The 20,476-nt window shown below is 39.9% G+C and overlaps 1 protein-coding gene across 6 annotated transcripts in view; it reads left to right on the top strand.

Moving 5' to 3' along the window:
* CLCN3 (chloride voltage-gated channel 3) overlaps positions 1-20,476 on the top strand; it is a 91,758-nt gene that overhangs the window by 28,110 nt on the left and 43,172 nt on the right. The window contains exon 1 of one of the 6 annotated variants that reach the window (XM_043486736.1): positions 8,276-8,467. The exons of 4 other annotated variants lie outside the window; for them this stretch is intronic. In XM_043486736.1, the coding sequence (XP_043342671.1) occupies positions 8,389-8,467 (79 nt within the window). In that variant the 5' untranslated portion in view covers positions 8,276-8,388. Of the gene's footprint in view, positions 1-8,275; positions 8,468-20,476 lie in introns of those variants that run through there. One more of the 6 variants, XM_043486738.1, reaches the window with a different exon arrangement.

Here is a 20,476-nt window from a genome sequence, read left to right as displayed (position 1 = left end):
GATGGGGGCTGGGGGTGAAAGGGAGAGTTCTGTGTTATTAGCATGTGAAGCTGGTAGTGCCATGCACAAGGTGGAACCTGGGACCTTTTCAGTTAATATTAAAAACATTGCCATATGTTACAAAAGCATACCTTAACTTTAATGGTTGCATGATGTTTGAATACATGAATGTGTTCTGAATTCCTGGAAAAAATTATTGGGAGAAAGGCATTTATTAACATTTGTTAATGTGTAGTGAATACATTTTGAAAATGGATGGTAGAATTGTTGCTAAAAAGTCGCTAAGATGGTTGGAGTTTGTCAGTTTCTGTGAATAAGAATAATGAAGTTTGTTTGGTATCAGCTGCAGGTAGAACATGTTAATAACATAATCCAACAGCAATTTTTCAGTAAACTCAGTGTCCTCGCCTGGCACTTTGTAAGCAGAAACAAATTACTGACAGTGTAAGATTATGGTACAGCTCAGAAACACAAGAAATGTATTCTGAATTAGAATAACTTGACTATGCTACAGCTTTTCAGAGGTTATGTATGTGCATGAGGTCTTCAGCAGGTGACCAGTTGATTTTAGTTTCATCCGGCATCTCCCAATAACATTGGTGGCATTGTTCTAATGAGTGAGGCATTTGCCTTTAAAGTTGAATTTGGCAACATAAACTCAACCCTTTAAAAAAACATGAAGTGGCTATATCATGAATCCTCAGTAAAAGGTTTTTTAGAAATACTTAGTTAATAAAACAAGGCCACTATCATTTAATGGCTATCTGTCAGGAGAAGGTCAAAACTCTTTCAAACACTCTGCTTAGAATTATTTTTAGAAATGAGCAAATAATTCTAGGGTTGATCTGATACTTATTCTAAGCACTGTCATGTTCTTAATACATTTGACACCTTTCAGATTCTGTTGCCAACTAACTTGTAAATTTTCTCTGCACCTGTATCTCCTACTTAATATACGCAGAGTAGCGGACTTCCTGAATTTATGTGCATGCATATGGGTAAGGTCATGTGTTTAGGGAGAGCTAACCCATACTAAGTTTATGAAGTGCTGTGATTCAAGATGTTACTAACAAACAAGGAAAAAGAAGTTGGTCTGGTAAAGGGGTGCCTTAATGAAATTAGTCTATTATACCAATGGCAATCAAATGGTGGTTGGATATTCTCAGAAAGATCATTGGGAAGATGTGAGCTTAGTTTTGATTATCATCTATAGATTCTGATGATATTTACCTCAGACGTCACCTTAATTACTGTTAATTGCTCTACAGAAAGAAGTCCATAGAAAGTTATTGAAATTACTAGGTCAGTAAATAATTGTTTAGTATTATACTCTACCTCCTTACCCTAATGTCATGATGTAATGAATTACTGCTCTGTGCATGGAGACCATTACTTATGAACTCTTCTTGGGAGAATTGAGAAAACAGTTAAATCCTGTTTTGTGCAGTGGTTCCAGTTAAGAATTGAAAAAGGCTTCAGAAGTTATGAAGTAAACCTATAAAATCATCAGTTGAGGTAAATATTACTACCTAAAATCATAGGGAGTCAGTGGACTGGTTTAAACAGTTCTAAAACACTAGCATTTAGAGGAAATTCCTTGGAAGAATCTATGCTTAGAACAAATGAAAGTCAGAGTAGATTATTATGAACCTGTCAGTGTAGATTATTATGAACATGTTACTTGTAACTTGTTTGAGACTGTAAATAAGATTCGACTAGAGGGTGTTAGGATAGGGAAGAAAAAATAATAATAAATCCACACTAAATGCTAATAGAATCAGAGATGGCCAGATAAATTTCTAAATCAAAGACTTTCGAATTGTGATGTATAACACACATCATAAAGATGCATAAAGCATACTTGTACAGAGTGAGTTACTACACGGCAAGCACTTTTGCAACCTGCTCAGATTAAGAAAATAAGCATGACTGCACTCCAGCAGCTTCCTGACCACACCCTTTTCCCTTTCTCTGGAGATAAATACTGTTATCTCTTTGTCCGGTCACTTTGTTGCTTTCGTTTATGGTTTGATCATCTAGGTATGCATCATTGGGATTATCATGTAGGATGCCCTGCTTTTGAAGATTAAATAAATTGAATCATACAATACATATTCCTTTGTTTCTTGCTTTTACAAAGCATGATTTTCAAGAATCTTCTTTGTTGCAGGGAGTAGCTGTTGTGACGTTGCTCTAGACTATGTCACTCTTTTTTGTCAATATGCCACAGTATAGATATTCATTCTGCCACTGATGGATCTTAACCATTCTTAACCATTTCTGGTGGGTACAGACACTGCTGTTTTAACTATGGTCCGTGTATCCTGGTGGGTATGTGCACAAGTTTCATTGGCCTGGGTGTGAACTTGTCAGGTTGTAGGCTTTATATTTTATAGTGTTGATTCAGTTTACACTCAGGTGACTATGTATGACAGCTCCACCTTCACCAGCTGCTTGGTGTTGTCTGACTTTTGATGTTGTCCATCTGCTGAGTGTGTCATGGATTCTGATTGTGGCTTTAATTTGCATTTCCTTGGCATCTTTTCATGCTGAGGGACTATTTGAAAAAATTTTTTGAAGTACCTATTCAAGTCATTTGCTGATTTTTCTATTGACCTGTGTGTCTTAGAGATATGTAAACGTTAGTCATTTTCTATATACAAGCTTTCCATTACATGATTATAAATATCTTTTATTCTGTGGGTGGTGTTTCATTCTCTGTCCTAGTCTGTTTGGCCTGCTATAACAGAAATAGCACAAACTGGGTGGCTCTAACCACGTGCATTAATTTCCCACAGTTCTAGAGGCCAGCACACTCCATGTCTGGTGCAGAGGGGCCGCTTCTGGTTCCTGGTCTGCCATTTTTTCTGTGTCCTTCAGGGAGCTCTGTTATAAGGGCACTAACCCCCTTCATGAGGGCTCCACCCTCATGACCTAATCACCTCCCAGAGGCCCCACCTCCAGATGCCACCACACTGGTAATTATTTCTCTCTGTATACATTTTGGTGGGATACACACATTCAGTTGTAACATTCTCCTAATGGACAGACTCTGTTCATCAGATGTTCTTAATTGTAATATGGTCCTGGATAATAATGTTTTGTGTTATGACTGATGGTTTTTGTGTCTTGATGAAAAATTTCCCTGCCCTCAGTTCATGAAGATATTTCTCCCTATTATTTTGTGAGAGCTTTGTTAGCCTTCCACATTCAGGTCTATAATCATCTGAGCAATTTTTGTAAATGTGTGTGGGTTAGGGTGTATATAATTTTTTTTTTTTCGTGGAAATAGCCAGTGGTCCAAATACTACTTATTTAAGAAAACCATTTTTTACCCACTCTTTTATAGAGCCACCTCTGCTATATATCAAGGGTCATATATAAAGGAGGGTCTATTTCTAGACTCCCTATTATGTACTTTTGGTTATTTTCATAGCTTTATGTCAAAAGCACTCTGTTTAAATCACTGTAAGTCTATAAACAGTCTCAGTGCCTAGTAAATAAAGCAACTCTCCCCTGTTCTCTAAGAGTGCCTTATTTATTCCTGGGCCTTTTTATTTCCATGTAAGCTTTAGCAGTTTGCCACAAAAATGTCTTTTTTTTTTTTTAAATAAAGTATAGTTGATACACAGTGTTGTTAGTTCCTGTTGGGATATTGACTGTCATCTTATAAATCTGTAGATCAGTTTGAATCTTTCAGTTCATGAACATGATGTACTTCTCCATATATTTGTCTTTTTAAATGCCTTTAGTCTTCCTACTGACTTTTGTCTTCATTCTTTATTACACTTGTTTATAGGTAATTTTTAAATGCTATTGCTATTTAATGCAATTTTTATTTTAAAATTTAACATGCTAACTGCTGGTATATTTTGAAATTCAGTTGTTTGTTAAATATTGATTTTTAAAAATTTATCCACTTTAGCTCTTACTAATTCTAATGACTTATTTGTGATGTCTTGACGATATAGTCATATCATTGGTCAGTAGTGGAAAATTGAGCCAACTTAGGCACTGAGGTCTGTTTTAACTACTGTTCAGCTCTAGGTAGTGGTGGTTGTTTTTCTGTATCTATTGCATTGCTGCTGCTGCTCTATTGCATTATGTATGTCTAAAAGATGATTCTTTTAAAGACTACTACATCTAAAAAATAAATAATTCCTTATAATCAGTGATCTTCTCTTTTTCACATTTTCCCAATTGTTTCCCAATTGTTACATTGAAACTGGTTGATAAATCCTTTAAATCTTTAAAAAAAAAATTTCTACAGGTTCCTCCCCCGCCCCCCGCCCCTGTTTTTTTTTTTTTTTTTTAAATTCATTTGTTGATGAAGAAATTTGGTCATTTGTTTCCCATTTTGGGTTTTCCTTATTGTGTTCCTGAGCTCTCACTTAACATGGACACATGTTTTTTTGTTTCCAGTAAATTGGTAGTTAGATCTAAAGGCAAAAAATACTTTTATTTTTAAAGTACTTGTAATGCAGATTTTTTGGATCCTGTGGGTTAGGAGGGGTTGAAAGATTATATATACCTATGTATGTGTAGTTACAGTGTATGGTTATACACTATCCTGTGTATACCTGCCTCCCTGATTCACACACCTCCAGACTACCACATCAGTTTGAGGGTAGAACCAGGGAGCATTTGGGGAGTAGAGACACCTTCCCCCTTTGAAGTTTTAAGTCCTTTCATGTGCTGCCAATTCTTGGTTTTGGTTCTTCAGAGGTTTCGTCCTGAGTGTCGACTTAAAATGCACAATGTGAGAATTGTGGGTTAAACTTTATTTGGGGCAAAATGATGACTGTAGTCAGGAAGACAGCACCTCAGATAGCTCTGAGAAGCTGCTCCAAAGAGGTGGGAGGTGGGGAGGTCAGTATGTGACTGTGGTGGGAAGGGTGGGGGGCTGGGTGAGGCTCATCAGCCGGCTCCTGGCTAGTCATGAGGAGCGGAGGTCACTATGGTGGATTGCAGTGCTTTTCTAGATAAGAAGAGACGCAAGAAATGGGCTCATAAAATCGGCTTCTGGAAATACCTAACTATCTGAAGACCTGTCCTGCCAGTTTTCCCAGAGCACAGAGTGCTTCGTTCCTGCTCCCACCCTGAACTCCTTTCACAGGATGTTGAACATCAGCTGCAGCAGCTCAGAATTTGATCTCCTAGAGGCGGATGGCAAGTGCCAATTTGTAGGTGACCCAGGCATTCCCCCACCCCACCCCAGTGCCTTGGAATTCTTGAATTTGTCTTCTCTCTCTAACTGTAATTCAGGTTCTTAGTCTGGTAATACCTAATCGGTGTCAAAGTCCTCTTTGGCCACACCTTCCAGGTTACCTTGTCCTTTTTTCTAAAGTATAATTAGAAAGCTCCTGAGCCTAAATAATGCTTTTACTGGAAGAGAATGTGGCAGCCATGGACCCCATAAGCGTAAGAAATTTGTTTATTTCTGAAATTCTTTAAATTTTCAGATTACTTAAAAAGATTTATTTCAAAATTAATGAGTGATGTATTTGTTTTTCAAATTTTCAAAAATGTAGAGCTATATACAGTAAAAACTGAATGTACCATCAGCCTCCCCACTTCCATCTCATTCTATCCTGAGTGATAACAATTAAGTCTAGTGCATCTCATTCTAAACTTGACTGTATACAGATACACTGTATATAATATATACATGCCTACAAACAGAAATACAGTGTTCTTTAAAATATTCATTTTACTCAGGCTACAAAAATGTTTACCTATGCAATGCCATCAGTGTATTTTATAGGGAAAGTATTCTTCCCCCTTCAGTTAGTGCTGGCTGGCTGTCATTTTTAGTTTTCCTGTGTGACCAAGTTGTAAATCAGGACAAACAGGTTAAGAGAGTGCCTCCAAATACCAGGAAAACTTGTAGATAGCTTTTCATCTTATAAAAAGGCAGGGAAGAATATAAGTAGTATAAAATGAAATTATTTCTAAATGCCATATAGAATGCATTTTTAAAAGTCTTGTAATAGTAGAATTTGACATACCAAAGTACCAAAAAGGACCAAATTTACTCTTGGTTAATTTAGCAAAGTTGGCTCTTTGTTTAAAAGTTAGATTTCCTTGTTTTAAAAAATCATTTCAGAGGTTGGGGGCTGGGACAAGACAGGATCGTGGAGGGGGAGTGGGACGGTGGGTGGGCTAGGCTCTGACGCCTTTCTCCATGCGGAAAAAAGAAAAAAAAATCATTTCCAAGAATATGTGAAGAAAACAGAAAGAAAAAGCCACCCACGGTCATATCATAAATGCTAATACCAGAACCAGAGAAAATTAGATAGAACATTCCTGTGGCAGTAACTTATCTATATTCCTTTCCCAGAACCCTTTTACTCCTAAATCCCAGGTGGGATTTTATAAGAAGGTATGTCTTTCTGAGCTTCAAACTTTTTGAAATAAAAAAACTTGATTTAATCTAAGTTTTAATAAGTTCCCAAATAACTAATAATAACTAAGATGTACTAGACAAATGGTTTTTCCAGTAGTCATGTACGGATGTGAGAGCTGGACAATAAAAAAGGCTGAGCACCAAAGAATTGATGCTTTCGAACTCTGGTCCTGGAGAAGACTCTTGAGAGTCCCCTGGACAGCAAGGAGATCAAACCAGTCAAGGCTAAAGGAAATCAACCCTGAAAAGTCATTGGAAGGAGTGATGCTGAAGCTGAAGCTCCAATACTTTGGCCACCTAATGCGAAGAGCCAGCTCATTGGACGAGACCCTGATGCTGGGAAAGATTGAAGGCAGGAGGAGAAGGGGATGACAGAAGATGAGATGGTTGGATGGAATCACCGATTCGATGGACATGAGTTTGAACAGGCTCTGGGAGATAGTGAAGGACAGGGAAGCCTGGCATGCTGCAGTCCACTGAAAGAGTCAGATATGACTGAGTGAATAAGCAACAACTAGACAAGTTGAATATCTCTCTTCTCTTTACTGCCATCTGAGTCCTTTCTTTCCTTCTCTTGCCCGCAATTCTCATATAAAATCATTGAATTGGAGTAGACTTTAGGGTTGGCACATTCAGTGCGTAGGAAAACACATTTTACAAAACCCCGGAGTCCTGTGGAACAGCTTCTAATGAATTTTTGTTTAGTGGTATTGCCCACCATAGCTATTTCAGAAAAAGAATCTCATAGTCTGGGGAGGAATCACCTGAGAAGAAGCTGTAAAAATTTGAACTCAGCTTAAATGAGCATTAGCTTTTTTTTTTTTTTGGAATGACAGTTTGAAACGAAATGTACTTTGGTATGTTAAGTTCTACTCTTACAAGACTTTTTAAAAAGATGCATTCTATATGGCATTTATACATAATTTAGTTTTATACTACTTACATTCTTCCCTGCCTTTTTATAAGATGAAAAGCTCTCTGCAAGTTTTCCTGGTATTTGGGGGCACTCTCTTAACCTGTTTTGTCCTGATTTACAACTTGGTCATACAGCGAAAAATAAAAATGATAGTTTTTGAAAATAAAAATGATCCATTTTGAAACTTTCTGTAGCCTGAGTTCCCTTATTTCTAAATTTCATAAAATGTCTAGCAAAGAGACCATTAGAGTACACGTTGAGACGTATTTCACTAAAGCCCCCTCCCCCCACCTTTTTACAGCACAACGAAAATCTTTGTGAGGTAGGAAAAGTAGAAGTCAGGAGAGAGGAAAATCTCCCAGCTAGTAAGTCTCTTTTTGCATAATTTGACAACTAGCAAAGTTACCTAGGATGTTAAGTTTCTTTCTTAAACCTCGACGTCTTTCTTAACTAGCTGGTTCCTGAAGGAAGGAGGCTGCTGAAGGGGATTAGTAATGGTCCAGTTACTGAATTTTTGAAGCCACAGTAGAAGTCTGCATTAGTACATCTTAGATACTTAAGAATAGACTTAAAAACCAAGTGTCTTGAAGACTTTGGTATCTTCTGTTTCGTTATGTTTATGACTCACGTGATGTGGCTACATATAAATTTGTGTATTTATACGGTAAAATCACGTGGCCTTTTTAGCGTGTCATCCCCACTTACCTAAGTTGGGAATGAAATGGTTCATTCCTTCTGTACACGCATAATTTCTTTGCACAGCTCTGTATTCAGAAATCGAGAAGTAGGTTTCTGCCGCCTTGCTGTAGTTGCCCCCTTGCTGTGGAGGCTGTTTGGTCTGTCACCCCTGGGCTTAGTCACCGTCACACTTTGCGGGGCCTGATTGATGGGGAGGCGAGCCCGTCGCCCTGGCAACCGTGGCGCCTGGGTGACGTCAGCCCGCGAGGCTGCGCGCGCCGACAGGTCGGGCATGGCGACTACCCAACCTGCTGCGGCGGGGTTCCGGGGCGCGCGCGGGCGGTGAGCTCGCGAGCTTTCCCTCGGCTTCTTCCTGCGGACCTCGGCCATGGACGCCGCCTCCGACCCCTACCTGCCCTACGACGGGGGCGGAGACTGCATCCCCCTGCGGGAGCTGCACAAGCGAGGTAACGCGGGTTGTTGGGCTGGTCCCGGCCGCGGTGAGGCCGATGGAGGTCCTGGTCGGCGGTTCCCTCCGTGCGCAGCGCGGCCGCCGTCACTGCGCGCACAGGTCCTGTCGCGGGGCGCGGGCGGCGGTGCTTCTCCTCCTTCATTAAGGTGCCACTAGGTTTCAGCTGCTGTCGCCTACCGTGGAGCTTTGCACCCCGAAGTCAGTTCCTAAGAGAAGCTCTACCTGCTTAAAGAGGAACACATTTTCATGTCAGTATTTTTTATTTAGTGTGCTTTCAGCTGAGTGACTACATTGTCTTCCATAGGTATCTGGTAAAAATTAATGGAATGATACCAACATACGGAATCATTTTCACAGATCAGAAAGAATAATAGTAGTTTGTAAAAACCAGAAAAGCTCCCAGCATTCATGTAAATCTTTCGGCAGGCACTGCCAGACTGATTACATGTTAATTAAACTGCCTTTTTTTCATTTTTCTTAAACTGATCGTTCTAAAAATAGGCAGTTTTAGAAAAAAAAATTGAACCTCAAAAAATCTCTGAGCAAAAAAAACAACACAAACTCTGAGCTAGATGCCTTCCTGAGCCGTTATTAGTTTGAATTTATAAACTTCATATTATAAACTCATTTTTTAAAGTAAGGAAGTCATGATTTTCCTGAGCATATTTAGCCTCTTTTATTTAAAATATGGTTTTTATTCTGATAACACCTTCTTTTGGTGTTATGTTCCATTAGGATTAAAAAAAAGGTAATATATTTAACAAATATTTATTGAATTGTGTCTTCTAGATAATATTTTAGGCTCTGAACAGTTGTAACATCCTGTGGTAGCCTGTTGTTTATAAAAGCGTGCTTGAGAAAATGAAGATCATGTTACATATATTGTCCTTTTTAGTAAAGTATGCATATGTATATGTGTGTATATACATATTTATATATATAAATTATTTTAGAACATTTGGGGAAATACCTAAAAGCATAAAGAAGAAAATTAAATTTTCTCATAGTCTTTGCACCCAGAATTGTTGGGATTGTTTGTTTTTCCAGTTCTAACATGTTCCTCCTGCTCTCCTTTTTCTATGCTCTCATCATCCCTTTTCCGGTACGAATTTCTTTAAACGGGATGTGAATGAATGTGACTGCTCAACTGTCACAGTATTTGCTAATCAGCAATTAAACTGTGTTTTCTTTGAGCTGTTTCAACATCCATCTGTTGATTTGTAGTTTATAATAAACCAGGAGACATGCGGTTGGGAAATTTAAATTCCCCGTGATAGACTTGACAGTCTTTACCACAGCTTAGGTATGGACCTCACCTCTGTATAAGGTATGCAAATAATAAGAGATCAGCCAAAGCAAGTAGGCGTGGTTCCTGATATGGTTATTATTAAAATAGAAGCTTTTTGTTTCTATTATGTTTTCACAAATGGTTCTTTAGAAATCTTGCCTAAAGTCTAAGTCTCTTCCACTCTTGGCATCATAGATGGGTTCCTCATACGTTGAGGAGACCTTACCCAGCTAACCTAAGCCAGTGGTTTTGAAGCAACATTGTGTCATTGTAGTACAAATCAGTTGGTTATTAGGCTTACTTGACTGTTCTGTAGTATCCTAGTATCTATGGATAAGAGGTTTTCCGTAATTTATGACCTTTTCTGACCATGGGTCAAACAAAGGAGCTGGAAGTGGAGAAACAAACCAAGAAAAGAGTCAGCTACCCAAGGAGGACAAAATGGCAATGAGGAAAGAGCTCTTGGGGCTGGGGAAGAGTGAAGAGACAGCAACCAAAGTATAAAATTGTGAAGGATATCAACAAAGCAAATGTGACTGTTTACGGAATTACTGAGTGCTGGAATTAGGGATTACCTGTGTGGAGTAAATTAAATTTAATGTTCCTTGTCAAGGCGAGATGGTAAATGATGAAGGTTCCAACTTAAGTGAATAATATAGAGACTAGAAATGTATGTAGATATAAAAATAGAATTAATGTATTTTTGATGGATTAGAAATTAAGATGACATTTTAGAAATAGTTATCTTTTGGGGTATATTTCCTTCCTATACAGATACTATTAAGTTCTTTCATATAATGTCTTTTCCATCTTTATCAGGGGAAAAAAAGAACCTTTAGTTTTTATGGATTTTTGGATTTGGATTGCTAGTTTTATACTCTGACTTCCCTCCTGAAGTTTAGGTAGTTTGGAGGTAGAATTCTTTTTCATTCTAACAGGCCCTTATAGTGGGTTTGACCTTTGGGGTTTTTAGCATTGTTTGAATACTGTTTCTTTCAGAGTTTTTGTTGAGCTCCTGTGTGTGAGGTGCGCTCCGGTGCTGGAGAACCGGTGGTGGTGGTATTAGTGATGCACAGTGACTGTGGGGTGTGCACTGTTGTGGCGCTGGTGGTGAAGAACCCGCCTGCAACACAGGAGACATGAGAGATGCAGGTTCAATCCCCGCGTCAGAAGGATACCCTGGGCGAGGACATGGCAACCCAGTCCAGTCCAGGATTCTCACCTGGAGAGTCCCATGGACAGAGGAGCCTGCTGGGCTATAGTCCATGGGGTTGCAGAGTTGGATACGACTGAAGTGACTTAAGTGCTTTCCCTTTACCAGTTCCTTGATGTGTAACAAACCATTTTAATCTTCACCACAGACTGTGGAGTAGGTACTGTTATAATCCTCATTTTCCTGTTGACCAAACCTAGGTCCAGAAATGTGCAGGAAGAGTCAGGATTCGAAGCAGATGATGAGACTCATGAAACACTGAGGTCATAGAAACACTGCTTTGCATTGTGTACGTCCCTGCAGTGACTTGGCATGTGCAGCTTGGTAGGGACGTAGGAAGGCTTCCCGGGTTTAAAAAACACAGAACCCCCAAGGGAGTTAAAACATTTCTCATGAATGATACAGACTGCATGTTCTGTGAATCTGTTCACGCGTGGTGGTGAGGGAGAGGAGTCTCCTTTAAGTGCTGTCAAAGTTGGCACGTCCACAGGGGATTTGATGTGCGTTCCTGGTGGGGAGGATAGGCTAGTTAGTGACCCAATGGGACTGCGTGCTGGTTAGTGTTGTTCTGTCATGGGGTCAGCAGTAGGGTCCTATGGGAAGGTGGCGGAATGCCGGGTCCCAGAGGACCTTGAATGCCAGGCGAACCAGTCTTAAACTGTAAGAGGTATGCTTTTCCTTTATAAGTTTGATGGTTTTTTTGAGGGGGGCGGTGCATCTAGTGGCAAGTGGGATCTTAGTTTGCTGACTGAGGATTGAAGACCCGGCTCACAGTAGTCAAAGTGCTGAGTCCTAACCACTGTACCAGGGGGATTCCCAAGTTGGTTGTTTTTTTTAGTTTCTAACTGAAGTTGTTTCTTGACATCTATTAGCTCAGAGACAAATTTAAGTAAAGCTTTTTTCTTTCCTTTTGTAACAGATGGATTTGTCCATTTTTATTCCCTCCTGAAAGTATCAGTAGTTAGCATTCTTTGGTCATTATTTGAATAGTCATGTTCTTGATGATATTCTTATTGCCATAAGGGTGTTCGGTAGGTTCCTTTGTAAATATGATTTTAGAATTCAAATCCTTATTGTATGTCTATTGCCTTTAATCTTCTAGCCAACTAGGAAATTAAATCTCTTCTTACAGATTGGTTCATTGGAGTGTAAATTACAGGAACAAATAGGGACTGTGTGTGTGTGTGTGTGTGTTGTCACTCAATTGCTGACTTTTTGTGACCCCATGGACTGTAGCCCACCAGGCTCCTCTGTCCATGGGATTCTCCAGGCAAGAATACTGGAGTGGGTTGCCATTTCCTACTCCATTTCCTACTGATTCCTACTGCCATTTCCTACTTCGGGAATCTTCCTGACCCAGGGATTGGCCCTGCATCTTTTGTGTCCCCTGCATTGAAAGGCATATTCTCTACCACTGTGCCACCTGGGAAAGTCCAGAGATTCTTTTCCTGATGTCAAAGAGTGTTTCTGTTATAAAATAATAGTATGAAACAAAGCCTGCCTTTAAGTTTATTTTGCCCATAGTATATGAATTTAAAATTGTCAGTAAATGTATTCCATGTTACTCTGTCTGGCTCTGTTCTCTAAAACTGACTGACACTTGGTATGATTAATTTTATTCCATCTCGTGACTTGTTGTAAGTTAAAAATGCTTTGTATTTCCAGATATCAAAACGTGAGCACGTCTCTGGCCCCACACGTTAGGTTTATGGTTTTGGCTGTTTTACCAGCATTGAGGTTACTGTTTTGTGCTGACACGAGGCCACAGGAGACTGGTGGCTTAAGTTGTATTTTAAAGTTTTGTATCTGTTTTTTAATAAACATGTTTAATGTATAGCTTTTTGGTAGTCCTTTGAAACCTTAATCAGATCAAGAACAGAGGTTCACTTTAGTTTGTCAGTTTATTCTTTGCCACTGGAGAGAGCAACTTTCGTGGATTTTATTATTCACATGATATGGGGATATCTTACATGCAGAGAGAATAAATGAACATGGAACTTGTTTCCAGTCATACAGATGTCTTAATCCTCACTTCATCATCCCTACATTCAAGAACGTGGCTTTTTATTTTGAGGTATCAATAGAACTGATAAGGAAACAGTGAATTGAGTAATTTAGCATTGCTACCGACTGGTTGTATATCTTCTATCAGCTTCTTTGGCATTTAGTTTTAATTTCCAGATTTTTGCAGTTCAAATAGATTGCAGCTAAATATGACTGGATGGCAGAGCAAATGTAAAGAGCAAATAAATACTGTGTTTATCATATTTATCCAGCAGATGTTTAATTGACCACCTATTAAGTAGGTGCTTGCCATTACATCTTTAATCTTTCATTTGGAAGTCTGTTAACATTCCAGAACTTTCACTGTCAACCTAGAGCATTCACTTTCCCCTCCCTCACCAAAGTGACTGTTTCTTATCAGTAATGTCACAGAGGGAAGAAAAAAAAATATATTGGGGATTAGACTTCCTGCTCTTATTTAATGGACACATGATACTGGGTTGTAGAAGTATGCAGAATTTTAGATTTCTCTCTGCCTTCTTTCGTAATTTACAATAAAAGTGCATATGTTTTATGTGTGTGTGTGATGGATAGTAATCTGCCTATGAGGTTAAATGGCAAGGGTCAGTGCTCTCCCATCTTTGAGATTGACTCCAGAGATAATAAGTACTAGGCTTAGTAAACAAGCATATACCTGCTTTAGCATGCAGGACTATTATTTGGATAGACTTCCTTGGTGGCTCAGACAGTAAAGAATCTGCCTGCAATGCGGGAGAGCCAGGTTTGATCTCTGGGTCAGGAAGATCCCCTGGAGAAGTGAATGGCAACCCACTCCAGTATTCTTGCCTGGAGAATCCCCAAGGGACAGAGGAGCCTGGCAGCTACAGTCCATGGATTCGCTAGAGAGTCAGACACGACTGAGTGATAATGCATGTTATTTGGGTATTCCTTTTAGACTGCTGAAGGCGTATGATGGTGAAATTTACTAGTTAATAAATTCAGTTTAAGATGTAACAACTACATACCATTTTTAGCCCAGTTCAGCAAATACATATTGAGGACTAGTGGATGGGAATATAAAGGTTTCTATTGGTGGGAAACCAGATAATAATATCTGTATTTCTATTGTTCATTTTTTGTCAAATTACAAGTTTCAACATGTTGGGTTGTGACCAGTATTTAAAAAAAGAAAAAAAAAAAAGGAAGGAAATAGTTAAAGTATCAGAAGATATGCCAACTAGTAAATATGCTAAACTTTGTTTTTACTTAGGCTACATATCGGTACACTATGTCAGAAATGTTTCTAGCTGTGAGCAAGGAAAACAGTGTGGTAGCCGGGTTATGAGTAGGTCCCTGTAGAGGGTCAGTGGGTGGCTTCCTGCGCCTCAGCTGCGTCTGGAGCGCCCTGAGGATGAGAGCGGGATGTCGTGTTGTCGCCGACTCTGCTGAAGCGCAGGGCTTTGAGCGGCAGGACCAGGGCAGGGCCCGTGACAGCGGTCGCAGCCACCTTGTCGTCTGGAGCCGAAGGCAGAGAGGGCTGGTGACCACGGGAAGGGTCAGTCCCGTTCATTGTCTGAGCTCAGTGCACGCGCATAAGTGTTTTGAGAGAAGGCACCATCAATAGTCTTAATGGCCTCTAGGTGGGAAAAACTATCTTATTTCTGTTGTAGTCTCATTTACATTTTTCCTTTTCCACCTGTGCGTTGGAATTTTATCTGCAAAACTATTACCACATCCAAGGTCACAAGGACTTACTCTTCTCTCTCTCTTTTTTTTAAAAGAGTTTAATAAATGTAGCTCTTACATTTGGGCCTGTGATCCTTTTTGAGTTAAGTTTCATGTATGGTGTGAGGTAGGTAGGGTCCAACTTCATTCTTTTACATGTGGCTAGCCTGTTGTCGCAGCATCATTTGTTGAAGACTGTTCTTTTCCCATTGGTGAAGATATTTATTTAAATAATAATATAACCAGAAAACTACTAGAGCTCATTAATGAACTTGGTAAAGTTGCAGGATGCGAAATTAATATGCAGAAATCTGTTGCATTTCTCTACACTAAAAATGAAAGGTCCGAAAGAGAAATTAAGAAAACAGCCCCATTTACTATTACATTAAAAGTAATAAACCTACATGAAGACACAAAAAACCTGTATTCTAAAAACTGTAAGACTGATGAAGGAAATTCAAGATGACACAAAGAAATGGAAAGGTATACTGTGTTCTTGGATTGGAAGAATCAGTACTGTCAGAATGACATAGATTTTGATGATGGCATCCTAACTGGTGTAAAGTGATCCCCACTGAAGTTTAAATTTGCATTCCTCTAATAATTAGTGATTTTTGTTGTTGTTCATTGGCTAAGTCATGTCCTACTCTTGGCAACCTCATGGCCTGCAGCACACCACACTCCTCTGCTCTCCACTTTCTCCCAGAGTTTGCTCAGATTCATGTCCACTGAGTCGGTGATGCTATCGAACCATCTTATCCTCTGCCACCCCCTTCTCCGTGTGCTTTCAGTCTTTTCCAATTTGTGAGCATCTTTTCATTTGCTTTTCATGTGCATATTACCCAAGGCAATGTACAGATTCAGTGCAATTGCTGTCAAATTACCAGTGGCATTTTTCTCAGACCTAGAACAAAACATTTTACAATTTGTATGGAAAGACCCCACCCCCCCTCCAATAGCTGAAGCAATCTTGAGAAAGAAAAATGAAAAATGAAACTGGCAGAATCAGGCTCCCTGACTTCAGAGCATATTTACAAAGCTACAGTAATCATGACAGAAGAACAGAAATATAGATCAGAAGTGAAACAGGAAAGAAAGCTCAGAGATAAACCCACTCATATGTGGGCGTTTATCTTTGACAGAGGAGGCAAGAATATACAATAGAGAAAAGACAGTCTCTTCAATAAATGGTGCTGGGTAAACTGGACAGCCACATGTAAAATAATGATATTAGAACATTCTCTAACACCAACACAAACTCACAGTGGATTAAAGAGCTATAAACTTCTAGAGGAAAATGTAGACAGACACTCTGATCAGTCACAGCACTGTCTTTTTGAATCCACCTCCTAGAGTGATGGAAATGAATATAAACAAATGGAGGCTAATTAAACTTAAAAACTTTTGCACAATAAAGGAAACTGTAAACAAAACGTAAAGACAGCTTATGGAATGGGAGAAGACATTTGCAAATGACATGACTGACAAAAGGATTAATCTCAAATACACAGCTCATACAGCTCAATATCCAAAAAAACACCCAAACAACCTAATAAAAAATTTGACATTTTTCCAAAGAAGACATACAAATAGCCAAAAAGCACATGAAAATATGCTCAGTATCACTAATTAGTAGAGAAATGCAAATCAAAACTACAGTGAGCTATCAGACCAGACAGAATGGTCATCATCAAAAAATGTACAAACAGTAAATGCTAGAGAAGATGTAGAGAAAAGGGAACCCTCCTACACTGTTGATGGGAATGTAAATTGGCACAGCCACTCTGGAGACTAGTATGGAAATTCCTTATAAAATTGAAGATAGAGCTACCATATGATCTTGCAGTCCCATTCTTCGGCATATTTCTGGGAAAAAACCATTATTCGAAAAGATCCATGCACCTCAAGGTTCATAACAACAGTGTTTGCAATAGACAAGATATGGAAGTAACCTCAGTGTCCATAAACAGATGAATGGAGAAAGACGATGTACATACATACAATGGAATATTACTTAGCCATAAAAATGAAATAGTATCATTTTCAGCAACATGGATGGACACAGAGATCATCATAATGAAGCATGCTGAACAGAGAAAGACAAATATATGGTATCACTTATATGTAGAATATAAACAATAAAATGGGGCTTCCCCGGTGACTAAGGTAAAGAATGCACCTGCCAAAGCAGGCGACACGGGTTCAATCCCTGTGTCATGAAGATCCCCTGGAGAAAGAAATAGCAACCCACTTCAGTATTGTTGCCTGAAGAATCCCATAGGCAGAGCAGTTTGGTGGGCTGTAGACCCTGGGATCACAAAGGGTCAGTCACGACTGAGCAATTGAGCGCACACACACACACACAAATAAAATCATACAAATGAACTTATATACTAAGCAGAAATAGACCAACAGAGGTAGAAAAAAAAAATTATGATTACCAAAGGGGAAAAGGGTGGAGAACAATAAATTGGGAATTTGGGATTACTATATACACACTACTATATATACATAAAATAGACACCCAACAAGGACCTACTGCATAGCTTGGGGAACTACACTCAGTATTCTGCAGTAGCCTATGAGGAGGACCTACTGCATAGCTCAGGGGACTACACTCAGTATTCTGCAATAGCCTGCGAGGAGGACCTACTGCATAGCTCGGGGAACTGTACTCAGTATTCTGCAATAGCCTGTGAGGGAGAAGAGCTTGAGGAAGAGCAGACACACGTGTAGCGGTGTCGCTTTGCTGTGCGCCTGACCCTGAGCAGCGCTGTGCGTCAGCCGTGTCTCAGCACAGAACAGAACAACGCAGCATAAACTTACAAGTGAGTTTCCGCAGATACTTTAAAGCCTCTTTGTTTAGATTGCATTTATTAATAAATGTGTTTACAGTGGAATGCATGCATTTTATAGAGTGTTGTGTTTGGGGAAGAAAGAAGACAAAAGTCCTCTTATAAATAAAGTTATTTTTGCAAGAAAGCTCACTCATTGGGTGGTAACCAACTAGAATCACTAACACTGAAGCACATCGTACTTGCTGACACTTGAACTGTGAAATGTTGCTGGTGATATTTAAGTTATAAGATGTCCGCTTCATGGAAAGGTTGGTCATTTACGGTGCGTTTTAGAAGTTTGTTTTTGTGGCCATACCAGGCATAATGAATTAAGTTATGTTAAAAATCTACCTGATTTTTGCTCAGTATACAGTTCTAAGAAGAAATCATTGCCCATATTTGTAATACAATTTTTTTCTTCCCTTTGTCATATAGTTAGTCTTTTGGTTACTATTAATACCATGTGAGTAATATAATAAGCCCATTTTAAGTTCCAAAATATTTGAGCAGAAACAGTAACTTGTGTTTATTGATTTCCTACTGTTTGTCAGATATAGTATATAATAGTAGGTATTTTACACGGTTTATCTGCAGTCCACATACCACAGGCTATGGGTGGGTGAAATCACCTAGGTACCTGAGAGATTAGTAGGTAGTTCCTGCTGGCTTATGTGGTAGCCGTGGGATTTGAATCTAGGTCTTTCTGACCTCAGAGTGCATTAGGTCATGGGGTTTCTCTACTGGGCCATGCTGCAGAGAAAGTGATCTTTTCTCTACTTTCATTGTTTTCCAGGCATGGGCTGTATTGAGGGGTGGTCACGGCATCTGGCATCAGACCTCCAGGAAAGTTTTTGTGTTAAATCTGGGAGCTACTGCTTTCAGATCGTGTTTTCTTAGACACTCTAAGATCTGGGACTGTCCTGTGTCCTGTTATCCTTTTGAAGTTCAGCTGTCAAAATGAATAGACTCCTGCTGTCTGTATATCACTCTCACTCAGTCAGTCAGTCCAGCCACTCAGTCGTGTCTCGACTGTTTGCGACCCCATGGACCACAGCACGCCAGGCCTCCCTGTCCATCACCAACTCCCGGAGTCCACCCAAACCCATGTCCATTGAGTGGGTGATGCCATCCAACCATCTCATCCTCTGTCATCCCCTTCTCCTGCCTTCAGTCTTTCCCAGCATCAGGGTCTTTTCCAATGAGTCAGTTCTTCACATCAGGTGGCCAAAGTATTGGGGTTTCAGCTTCAAGATCAGTCCTTCCAATGAACAACCAGGACTGATTTCCTTTAGGATGGACTGGTTGGATTTCCCTGCAGTCCAAGGAACTCTCAAGAGTCTTCTCCAACACCACAGTTCAAAAGCATCCATTCTTCAGCACTCAGCTTTCTCTATAGTCCAACTCTCACATCCCCACATGACTACTGGAAAAACCATAGCCTTGACTAGATGGTGATGTTGAAGCTGAAACTCCAATACTTTGGCTACCTGATGTGAAGAGCTGACTCATTGGAAAAGACCCTGATGCTAGGAAAGATTGAGGGCAGGAGGAGAAGGGGATGACAGAGGATGAGATGGTTGGATGGCATCGCCGACTTGATGGACATGGGTTTGGGTGGACTCCGGAAGTTGGTGATGGATAGGGAGGCCTGGCGTGCTGTGGTTCATGTGGTCACAAAGAGTTGGACACGACTGAGCGACTGAACTGAACTGAACTGATGCATTTAATGACCTGAAATGGTTTTTACAAAGTGTGTCGAGTAGTGAAAATATGCTAAGTAATGAAAAGCTTATAAATACATATGGCTAGTTTGATTTTACTTTTTTTTTTCTTGTAGAAAATGTGAAAAGCTGAAGCCAGTTGCCAGTTTAACTGTTTTAACTCTCTTGTTTACTCAATTCCCTCTCCTCGCTTCCCCCGCAAACATTACGTAACTGTATAGACTTGCTTCTTCATCTGTTCTTTTTTCACCCCAAGGCTTATTGCAGAAACTCCTTTTTACTTAAAACATTTTGAAACCCAGAATCCCATTGCTTACAACTCAGATGTATTGCCTTTTAAGATTTTGCCTGTTCTTTTCGGTTTCAAAAGCCTGAGTTTGAAACTCAGAAGTATAGTGCTGAATCTTGTTCTCTGATTTTCCCTGTGGCGGAGGGTGTTTCCTGAGTTGGTGGGGAGCATGCGCACAGAGGATGAGGAGGTACTGTTGGACAAAGAACGTTGATTATTTCCGAAAGGTGTTCTGGTGTGTCTGTGCTGCCGTCTGCATCAGTGAGCGCTGCACGTGCTTGGGAGAGACGTCCGAGTGAATGGTGCCGCTCTGTGTTCCCCCAGCTCCGAGACGAGTCGTCAAGGAGGGCAAGGGGAGGTCTTGTGAGGGACTGCGGCCTCACCCCTTGGCTTGGAAAGCCCTGTTATAATTTCCTAATTTCCAATCCTTGAAATGCTATTTTAGGAAAGAAAAGGAGATGCACTTTGCCTGTGAGAGAGCTTTCACTTGTGCTTGTGGCATCGCCTCTGAGATGTGTGCGGTATCATGCAGGAGACGGAGTGGGGCGGTGACGCTGGGTGACTGACACTCCTGCTTGCAAGTTATTAACACAGAGATGTGATTTGTGTTTGTCTCGTTTTATCATTTGTAAGGTAAACTTTAAGTGAAATTTAGATTGCAGTGACCTGTACACAAAGGAATAATAATTAGGAATATTTAAAAACCATTGTTACTGTTCGGAAACGTAGCGTCTTTGAAATTACTGCTAATGTGCACCGATGCATAGGCATTTCTGAGATCTTGTGAGAAACGAAGTAGGACCCAGTCTTTCCTTTTCTTCTTCTTTGAACTACTCAGATTTCCATGTTTGGTAGAACAAACTATAAAATAAAATACGTGAAATGATGTCACAGACATACTGAAGTAAAGGTTTGAAACCCCCTCCT

This window comes from Cervus canadensis, chromosome 14 (genome assembly GCF_019320065.1).
Source record: "Cervus canadensis isolate Bull #8, Minnesota chromosome 14, ASM1932006v1, whole genome shotgun sequence".
Taxonomy (NCBI): Eukaryota; Metazoa; Chordata; class Mammalia; order Artiodactyla; family Cervidae; genus Cervus; species Cervus canadensis.
Note: the sequence above shows the minus strand (reverse complement) of the source record. Positions and strands in the feature narration are given on the sequence as shown.